At 39.5% G+C, this 11,254-nt stretch overlaps 1 protein-coding gene across 1 annotated transcript in view; it reads left to right on the top strand.

Moving 5' to 3' along the window:
- The first annotated feature begins 212 nt into the window (after positions 1–212).
- The window catches only part of LOC107087440 (alpha-1,6-mannosylglycoprotein 6-beta-N-acetylglucosaminyltransferase B-like), a 32,987-nt gene continuing 21,945 nt past the window's right edge, over positions 213–11,254 (top strand). Inside the window, exon 1 of the mRNA XM_015379011.1 lies at positions 213–338. Coding sequence (XP_015234497.1) covers positions 213–338 — 126 coding nt within the window. The remainder of the gene's footprint in view (positions 339–11,254) is intronic.

Genomic DNA, 11,254 nt, shown 5'->3' with positions numbered 1-11,254 from the left:
CAAGTTTAAAAGACCATAACATTAAAAACAGAGTAAAAAGACAATCATTAAAATAAATACATTAAAAGGCATATGTAGCCTATTAAAAAAATTTAAATCAACAATTGTAGGCATTTCTAAAAAGGAAAGTTTTTAGTCCTTTCTTAAAACAATCCACGGGGAGCTGCGGCTTCGAAGGCCCTATCGCCCATCGTTTTGCAGATGGAGGTGACATGATTGTCAAAGGAGAGGTGGGGGTCAAGCTTGACCCCAAGGCTTATAACAAGGCGTGTTATTCCACGCCACAACGCAAGATGGACAATCCTGAACTAGCTGGGGGTCTAGATACGGCCGAGGTGGTGAGGAAGTGGAAAAACGCAAGGGGCAAGTTTGTGCAAAAGTGGAGGGGCAAAAAGAGCGGGGATCCAGGTGAAAAAAGGGTCCCAGCGTTCTCGCGCACCTCACTCTTCTAGCTGGTCCATCTTCACGAGTCGTTTTCCACAATGGCGGTCATATAAACAAAACAAGCCGGTAAGGTACCAAACAGGAAATACGCATAGTGTAAAGCGGATGTAGATTTGACCAATCAGAGGCCTCCACCTACAATTCTGGAGAGGTACAGCAGAGGGTCTGCGGAAGGGGTGAGAGAATATCTGCGTTAACTGCGACACACGCAGACCACCTGGTTCCTGAGTGTAAACCAGCCTTTAACGGTAAAGAATCCCACATTCATTACAAGATCATGAAAAGAGGGCAGCATTACATGGAAACCAAAAACCAAAACTGTTTCGCTCATGTAAATCCTGTTCTATGATGTAGAAGAGGAAACCATACATAGACTCTCTAACAATGCTTTTGACATAAACTGGTTTAGTGTTGATCTGGTTTATCAAGCATAGTGTAGTAAAAGAGAAACATTTATATACCAAGACAAGGAACAAAATATATTAACCAATAGAAAAATATTGCTGGTTGAAGATAAATAACTGCTTGTTATGTTTGATTACCTAATGGGGTGCAATAATCTCACATGTTGAACAGATTCTGGTGACATCATCTGTCAGGAGTGGGTCTTTGCAGGCTGGTGAGGTGTTTTAATTATTAAAAGAAATAGATAGATCCTGGCATGGCTTTCCAAGCAGGTGTGGCAAAAAAGGACAATAAAGACTTTTTGTAACAAACATTATAAACCTTTGAAGAGTGAATAAAAAGGCTAGAATATAAAGTAAAGGGAACAGGTGGATCCAATAATCCTCTCTGGTAGAGACTGAGAGCCAAAGCAAAGTGGGATGAAAACAGATGTTAGAGCATAAGTAAAGCATAATAATACCAAACCCACAGGAAAGATGAGCACACAAATAAAGACTAACACATAAAAGCATCTAACATATCTTAGTACTGACAACTGGTCAGAAAAAAACAACAAGAATATGGCAAAGCCAAAACAGAAATCAGTCAAGTGGAGCCTAAAACTTTATAAACGCATGTCTAAAAGGTACAATCCTAATCTTGATAACCTGATCACACAGGTGAAGATTAGAGGTGTACTTTCTTAAAAATGACTTTTTGTGCTAAAATTGTTGACAGGTAATAACTGCCGGAGGTTACGGTTGGGTTGCCAGGGATTGTTCTCCATATCTCCATAAGTTTTCTCAACCAAAAATCAAGGAAAACTGTTTCCTGTTTCACAAAGAGAGTTTCCTAAACCTCCGTTCCGTCACCATAGTAACATTCTCCTCACCATAGTAAGATTCTCCTCACCATAGTAACATTCTCCTCACCGTAGTAACATTCTCCTCAAAGCTAACCCGGTCAGCACCCGGTTTTCTTCAGTACCACTAAACTCTTAACATTTCCTTGTGATGCTTGTATTGTAAGTTATATGTTCTTTCTTATGTATTTGCCTGCCTAGGGACTACGGATAGAAACTAGCTTTGTAGCTATAATCCGGCATATTTACATTTGTTTTTATACTGATGTTCATTAATGTGCATTGTCCCCATTCAAATAAAAAAAAAAAAAAAAAAGTAAACTCTATCTCCGCTCTCCTTACAGCCAATCATGCTGTTTTATTTCTTGATTTAGTCAGGAGATTTTTATCATCATTTTTGTGCATACAATATTAAAAAACCACATTAGACACATTAGGTTTAAAAAACAAACATTACATCTCTTTATTTAACAAGCATTTTTTCACTATTAAATAGTTATAGGGAGAGGATTCTACAACTCAATTGACATTATATAATATTTATTTGTTTTTGTTTGAGTGGATCATTTTATTCTTATTTATTTATTTTTACAGTAAGTTAGGATTAGGATTCATTACCATTTATTGGGATGATAATATCTGAAATAGCTGCAAACAGTCACTTAGTATTTATAGAGTAAAAGAGGACTGAATCAACATGAGGAGGAACCCATGAGAAGATGCACAGGTTCTCTATATTAAATCAATGTTTTTAGACTTCATTTTCTCCTGATGAAAGATAATTTCATCTAAATAGATACTTTGATTCATTACCATTCAATAAATAAACTCATAATGTTATCATGGTCACAACAGGTTATGGCAAGCCAGTTTGATATTAACTGAATTACCGAATATGTATTCCTGATATCTGAAAATAAATGTTTTCCTTGTCAAAAAGACCTTTTCAAACAAAATAACATCCATCACATCTAAAATAAATGGTCTGGATGTCAAAAAAATATAATTTCAGATCTCCATATCACAACGAAATATATTCTCAGATATTATAAATTGATATTGGCGCCGCCTTTTACAGCTGCTTTTTGTATCTCTGCTTCTGTCTCCTTGAACCCCAGTCGGTCTCAGCAGATGGCCGCTCACTCTGAGCCTGGTTCTGCTGGAGGTTTCTTCCTGTTAAAAGGGAGTTTTTCCTCTCCACTGTCGCTACAAGCATGCTTAGTGTGAGGGATTGTATTTGAGTCAAAGCAATCAACTGGTTTTCCTTAGATAGAAAACTTTGAATCAATTTGACTGGATGATCTGGTTGAACTGTAAAGTGCGTTGAGATGACATGTGTTGTGAATTGGTGCTATAGAAATGAACTGAATTGAATTGAATATCCAGTCAAGCTGATAAGTGTTAAAATGGCCACTAAATCTGTGTAAACATTTCTAGGTATGTAAAACTTAATACTAGGTTGATTTGTTTTGTTTTTTTATTCAGTTTTTACTGCAAATATGTAATTTAGAAAATATGTTATCACAGTTCAGTCTAGGAGTTTGATTTCGATCAGGAAGAATCTTATTTTACTGATTTACAAATGGAACAACAGAGAGGAGTGGCTTCTCTGGGCTATGTGTGGAAACGGACTGCCATAGCCCACCTCATATAAACTTATGCATTAACTCAAGCAGCAATCTTCTCCTTCGCTATCTCCCGCAGCTGTAGGACTGTTTCTCTGGCTTTTAAAAATATTCTTCCATTTCTTTTTTTCATTTCTTCATTAAAATCTCTAGTTCAAGTGTGGTGAAATAGACTCTTCCTGTTGCCTGCTGTCATGATGACTCATTAAATCTGGGCTTCACCGATAATGCCTTTTTATACTTGTAATGCACGTGTTAAACTCTGAGCGGACCTACTCAGGGTGGATCAATTTAGTGTTTCAGATTTTAATCTCAGTTTGAAACGGAGCCCTGCTGCATCAACACAGATTTAAATATTGTCTACTTCCAGACAAAGTTAGAACTTATAAGTTTCGAGGTCTCCATCTTTACTCAAAAACATTTTAAAGCTTATTTGGTGACAAACTGAAGACATAAAAACATAATTTTTACACTTATTATTGTTTACATCCACTGCTGTTGGAAGAAAGCACTGCAGCTGTACACAGACCCAACCCATCACCATGAAAAGCCATGAGACAGAAAAGGTCTAATCCAATCCAATCCAATCCACTCTATTTATATAGCACAATTTCAATAAACACAAGGTTTCCAAAGTGCTGCACAAAAAGATAAAATAACTAAAATAAAGATAAATAATAGTAAATAAAATAAAATAAAAGCACTGTCCACACAGTATAAAGGTATGCATGTGTATACATAAAATCAACATTCTACATGGTGTCAAAAGCCAAAGAAAAGAGGTGGGTTTTAGGAAGAGTTTTAAAATGAGACAGAGAGGTGGCCTGTCTAATGTGCAGCGGCAATCCATTCCAAAGTTTTGGAGCTGCAACAGAAAACGATCCCCTCTGAGCTTAAGCCTTGCTTTAGGCACTGTCAGGAGCAGCTGATCAGCTGACCTGAGAGATCGGCTGGGAGTGTAGGGGTTCAGCAGCTCAGAGAGGTAAAGTGGGCCATTCAAGGCTTTAAAAGTAATTAAAAGAATTTTAAACTAGATCAAAACCCTGGAAGAATTGAAATGACCTGGGTAACTGTACCCAGGCTTCCCAAAGCCTCAGATTTTTTAGAGGCAGCAGAAAACAGACTTATGTTAATTGCTTGTTTATTTAGCTTTTGCTAAAAGCTGTGCCTCACTTGATCTGTGATCTACAACCACAGAGCAGAATCAAAACCACGTTTTAAACAAATGTATAAAACATTAACATCATTAGATGAGGGCTGGATATCAGGAATTTCCTGATCTTAAGTGGCTCACATCGTTATTGGAGGAAACATATCTTAATCATCTCAGAATTTTCATGAAGAAATGTCTCACATTCTGGCTCAGACAAGTCTGCATAGTGATCCTCTTTGGGTTTTTTTTTTTTAACCATTAGCTTGTAATTTCAACAAAAAAACTGAAACATGAGTTTACATAGATTATCACGACTATCTTGTATTTAGCCCTAGAGCTGCATAGCCTCAAAACATCTTCATTATTTCCCTTTGTTTCATTTACACAATGTGTTTCTTTGCCACATTTGTAATGATTGACTCGATTTTAGCTCAGTGTGCCACATCGCATTAACTTAATGGGAAAGCCTGGAAGCCTAGCTTGGAGCAGTAAAAGCAGCACCCAGCCAATAGCTCCTTATCAGAGCTCGGGGCGAAGAAATAACATACCGTACATCTGTTTCTGAGCATCCTCTCAGTGTCTGCACAAATGAACTGACTGGTGCTTATGTTCCATTTCTGAAGGACAGAAAAAGCTCCTTAGGCACAGAGTGAACACCTAATGGGAAGAGAACAAGATGGCATTAATAAGACTTTTTAAAGAAGCCCTCAGAGGAATATTAAAATCCCCTGACATGTGTTCTTGTTAGTGTTTTAATCTGTAACAGCCCTGAAACCAACTCTGACAATATGAGAGCGTTTCATGTGACAGTACATCCCACTGACTTTTTCAGACATGCATCTAGCTTTTGCTCCTCCTGTAGATGCATATTGTTCCCAATTTTAATTTATTCCAATATGCTTTAAGGCATTTATTGTGAATAGTTTGCTCTTTGCTTGGCTTGACCATAACTGTGGATTTATGGTTCATAAACACTGTGTTGCTTAACACACTAATGAGTTTTAATACACTGTGAACAGCAAGTGCCAGAGAATTTCTGGCCACAGCAGAGTAGCAACACCAATTATCTAATCAGCATCGTTAGTTTAGGGTCTGGTTGGCTGGCAAAGGACCATTTACACACATGGCCAAATCTTTTGGCAGTAACACAATTGTTGTCTTTTTGAGATCTAGAGGTTCTTTCTATTTTTTGTATATTAATCATTGCAAAGGCCTTTATCTTTGTGAGCAAAGCGCAGGTTCAATGCATTTGACCTTCCACAAAGTAGCCAGAAATCTTATTCTCACAATGGTCAAATCATGAAAACAGGTATAGCTGCAAGGATGTACCAATGAAATCACTGCATCGATTTAATTAGCAGATTGACTTGAAATAAATAATTTGCTGTGTACGGAAGTGTGTATATTTTGTATTGGATGATCATTTCTGATATGACTTTACAATAACACTTCCCCTCCTTGGTGGCTAATAGTGTATATATATATATGTTATTAAGTAATCTGTTAACCCTTTTTAAAAATAATTTCTATGCATAAAAATATGCTGATGAAGATTCTCAGTCATCCAGGTCATAGTCATTCCGTAAAAGTTCCAAAAAATATCCACTGGACTTGGTTTCCAACATTTGAAGACGTTTCTCCACCTCTCCAGGAAGCTTTCTCAATTCAAATGTCTGGATCCGCAGTGAGTTTGAGTCTTATTTGGATAAGGCCTTGTATCGCTTGGAAACATGCAAATGGTAACCGATGAATGGGTCGGTTGGTTCCATTGTTAGTCTGTAATATCTGAAACCTGTCTATGATTCTGAAGGTCGTCGTTAAAGGGGGGGATTGCCGTTAAAGGGGGGATTGTCTCCTGTAATGCCTGAAACCTGTGTATGATTGTTAAGGGTTGGTCGTTAAGGAGGTATTGTTCACCGGCTGGAGCGGGTGGGTACTTTGTTCCTCTGTGATGGGGTGGGGGGTGTGGTGATATCTGGAAGGGATCATATCTATGACTGATTGGTATGTTTTTGGAAGCTGGAATCTGAGTCCACCACCTCTGTTTAAAGTTGTTTTTTCTCTCTAAACATAGATGGCTTCCTTCAAGCCCCTCTCAAACCACCTATTTTCTTCATCCAGAATGTGAACATTCTGGTCCTCAAAAGAATGTCCTTTGTCCACAAGGTGTAGGTGTACTGCGGAGTCTTGTCCGGAGGAGGCCGCTCTTCTGTGTTGGGCCATGCGTCTGTGGAGAGGTTGTTTGTTTTCTCCAATTGGAGAAACATGTTTGGTTGTTTGGTTTCACCAATTGGAAACCAAGTCCAGTGGATATTTTTTGGAACTTTTACGGAATATATTTACATTCTTATTCCTATTTAATCAAGTACTTCATACGATAAGCCGTGATGTTAGGTTTTCTAGAAGATTTTTTGCCTCTCATCCAAGAGGCTTTTTTAACTAGGCAATTCTAACTAGTGACTAGTAGCACTAAGGTTAAAATACTGTAGGTGTAATTAAGAATTAGGGGGAATGAAAAGTGGCTTTGATCCCTCCTACTGGAGTGGCGATGGAGGTCACCTGGTGGTTAAGGCTGCATAACGAAGACTCTTGGAATCCGACCAGACCTCGGCGCCGCGCTATGATGTAATCGTCCTTCGAATCTGGCCTTCTAAGGACGCATCCCAGGTTTTCTAACAGAGCAAAGATGTTGATTAGACACCATGATTAGAGCACAGGTGTGCCTGAGACTGCCCACAATAAAATTCTACTCTGAAATGTGCATGTCATAAATAATAATGTGGTACTAATGTGTTCATTTCCATCTACATCAACTGTTGTCACTGACATTAACTGTTTATGTACTTACTTAAATGCCCAACATGGACTTTGTGACCTAAAGAGTTGATGCATATGAGTTATTTATGTAAATAATGCCACAGGCCAATTTAGAGCGACTGACTCTATCAATGCTATGAGAGGGGCTCCCCTCTTAAAATGCCAACTATATAAATTAGGAGAAGACACACCGTCTTTGGCCTGATCATGTGACCTGGCTTTAAGACCACAGGTTCTAATATAGTCAATGAGGTAAGGCTTTTGCTCTACTAATTTTCCGCCTGCTTGTCTGCTGGTCATGGCTGAGGCAAGGAAAAAGATTAAATGTTTTCTCAACAGCTGGTCCTCCGCACCGTGCCGTCTGGTCTGCCACAGCAGCATTATCCAGAAAGCAGCAGCATTTCTCAAACCCTCCAAACTGAACATAGACACCTAGCGAGGTCCCCAATCAAAAGACACGAGAGGCTGGCTGGCTGACTGTTTGTTGACTTATGCCACAGTGCTGCNAAAACATTTTTTGGGATCGGGTAAGGATTAGGTGAGAAGGACAAAAATGGGAATAAAATTTAGAAAGGCTGCAGCTGGGACTGATACCTGTAGTTGCTACAGGTATCAGTTAGTAACTTGAACGAAGTGGGCACATGGGATTCAAGCAGGGGCAGTCTGCATATTTTCTGGGATTCTTATTAATTTGGTTTTAAAGGAAAATATATCAAAAGGTTTAATGTTTTCATTATCATACAAGCTTATTCCTGTAATTATTCTGCCCCCTTTTCCCCAGGACTCTCAGCCTGAAAGGAGAGAAACATCGTCACGTCAAATCCTTAGAATCCCCTCTATGTGGATTACCCTCGCTCCCCTTGTCCTTAGACACCTGTCTGCAGGCCTCGCTTTCCTGCAATCCTGTATCATTGTGATTCCTTATCCGTGAAGCGGATGAGAAAACTTAGTTTTTGCCTTGGTTAACCAAAACTATCCTGCCATTGGATGGTACCTACCTGGTACCATCAGCAGGGACGCCCTCTGAGAACACTGTAAGGTATCAAATCAATTAAAGCCCATCAAATTCCCTTGTTGTTTGCATCAGACTAATTCAAATCTCCCCGAGAGATTTGGAAACGGACTGGTTATGAACTGGACCGGCTCTCAACCAGATGTTGCCTCCCCCTCTTCCCATCCAGAGTCAACACACTAAAACCTTCTTCATTTATTCCCATCTGATGCTCAATTAAGGTGCTTAGCTTCTGCAAGTGTAGTTAGTTGGTTTTGCTTGCGGTTTTATTGAAATTCTTGATTTTAAAGCTTGTGGTTCATCTAAAAGGATCCTCTGGGATCATAGTATGAATGAGTATGTGTGTGTGACTAGCTGCAATTGGGTTATTTTTCTTCAGTTTGTCTTCCTGTTCCCTCTTGTCCTGAACTTAGTGTGTTGGAAGTGAACTTAGAGGATTGTAAGCCACTTTAAGTTTCGTTGTGACAAAATGGTAGGTGTGGCCATTGTATGAGTTTTACGACCCATTGTGTGCCTACACTTGTAGTCCATCGCTTCCCTTTTGTCACGTGGTAGGAGCGACCATTTTATGGGCTTCACAACACACGGATCTGAAAACTCATAAAATGGCCGTGTGTTGTGTATTGTGTTCCCTTAGAGAGAAACTAAGGGTAAAATGGTCCTATGTAGAGAAAATAAACTGGAAACTGGATTGAATACCCTGTAGCCAATGGAGAGGGGAATTAGTAACTAATTACATATAGCCAGCAGCAAGAAAGTTTGAGGAGTTCCAGTGAAAAGCAGACAATAGATTAGAACTGTCTGGCATGTCACAAAGAGGATTTGTGGCTGAGACAATGTAGCTGCATGGTCATGGCTGAAGAAACATGTAATAAGCACTCAGTTGTACAAGTGTAACTTTGCTTAATTCCATTGTAGAAATTCATTTATCCAGAAGACATAAGTTAGACCAAGGAGAGATACCCAGGGAGAGCCACGAACTGACGTCTCTCTATCAACCAATAAGGCTAAGTCAATCTACCAATTTTTCATGGCTCACCACTAAATTCAGGGTCACCATTCCTCAATTCTTGCTGAAAATGCTCCACTGACCTTGAGCTCATCAGTGACCCGATTGTTCCAGAGCTGATGCTGATTAAATTGCCAAGCCAAAGGAGTAATTCTGGGTTCAAGCTGTCAAGTTGATCAACTTTAGTCTGTGCTGTCTTCAGAGTGACTGGAAGTCATCAGACCTGGAAACCAGAATGTTGCAATTCAGAAAGTGCATCAACCACTCACATCCTTCATCTAGGAAACTAAAGGTCATTTGCCCAAGTGAATTCCGTCAGTAGTATGATTATCTGTCCATCCATCTTCTCCCTCTTATTCTGTCAGGGTCGCGATGGGGCCGGTGCCTATTTCTGTAAGTCTATGTGCGAGAGGCGGGGTACACCCTTATCAGGTCACCAGTATGTCGGAGGGCAACACAGAGACACACAACCTTACACACACACTCACACCTAAGGACAAATTAGAGTTGCTGGTGAACCGAACTGTACATGGAGAGAAACCATGCATACTGTACACTGGGAGAACATGCAAACTATATGCAGGAAAAACTCCGGACCAGGAATCAAACCTTCTTTGAACCAATCGGACTGTAGATCTGAGTGAATTGCCTCTATAAAATTCATTGAGATGACATGTTTTGTTAATTGGTGCTATATAAGTAAACCGAACTGAATTGAACTGCTGCAAGGCAACAGTGTCACAGGCTGTGCCACTGTGCAGCCATACTGTATGTTTATTTGTCTGCTACCCTAAAAAAACAGTCTTGGTGCATGAATTATAAATAGGTTATCAACATTTTTTTTTTTTTTAAACAATGGCCTCGGAGCTTATTAATATCTACACACAACAAAAATATAAATGCAACTTTGGTTGCAAACTTGTGGTTTTGCTCCCATTTTTTAGGAGATTAACTCAAAGATCTAAAACTTTTTTCATATACACAATATAACCATTTTCCTCAAATATTGTTCACAAACCAGTCTAACTCTATGACAGTGAGCACTTCTTCTTTGCTGAGATAATCCATCCCACCTTACAGTTGTGCAATATCAAGATGTTGATTAGACACCATGATTAGAGCACAGGTGTGCCTGAGACTGCCCGCAATAAAATTCTACTCTGAAATGTGCATGTCATAAATAATAATGTGGTACTAATGTGTTTATTTCTATCTACATCAACTGTTGTCACTGACATCAACTTTTTTATGTACTTACTTAAAGGCCCAACATGGACTTTGTGACCTAAAGAGTTGATGCATATGAGTTATTTATGTAAATAATGCCACAGGCCAATTTAGAGCGACTGACTCTATCAATGCTATGAGAGGGGCTCCCCTCTTAAAATGCCAACTATGTAAATTAGGAGAAGACACACCGTCTTTGGCCTGATCATGTGACCTGAAAGAACACATGGCTTTAAGACCACAGCTTCTAATATAGTCAATGAGGTAAGGCTTTTGCTCTACTAATTTTCCGCCTGCTTGTCTACTGGTCATGGCTGAGGCAAGGAAAATTATTAAAAATTCAGAGAGAAAGGGATCATGCGTAAGGAAAAACAAGTCGATCTTGGAAAGGAGTTTATTCATTGGAGCACGCTGAAAGAAAAAGACGGATGTGAAAAGAATTATGTTTTCTCAACAGCTGGTCCTCTGCACCGTGCCGTATGGTCTGCCACAGCGGTGTTATCCAGAGAGCAGCAGCATTTCTCAAACCGTCTGAACTGAACGTAGACACCTAGCGTCGTCCCCAATCAAAAGACATGAGAGGCTGGCCGTCTGACTGTTTGTTGACTTATGCCACAGTGCTGCGGTGCTCGTGGTCGCTAGGTGCGCTAGACATGAAAGGTACAGGTCTAGCACCCCTAGTAGCCAAAGTTAACACGTTGTGCCTTTAAAGGGGTACACC

Source organism: Cyprinodon variegatus, unplaced genomic scaffold (genome assembly GCF_000732505.1).
Source record: "Cyprinodon variegatus isolate N-32 unplaced genomic scaffold, C_variegatus-1.0 Scaffold184, whole genome shotgun sequence".
NCBI lineage: Eukaryota > Metazoa > Chordata > Actinopteri > Cyprinodontiformes > Cyprinodontidae > Cyprinodon > Cyprinodon variegatus.
The sequence above is the reverse complement of the archived record's forward strand: the minus strand, read 5'-3'. Positions and strand labels throughout refer to the sequence as shown.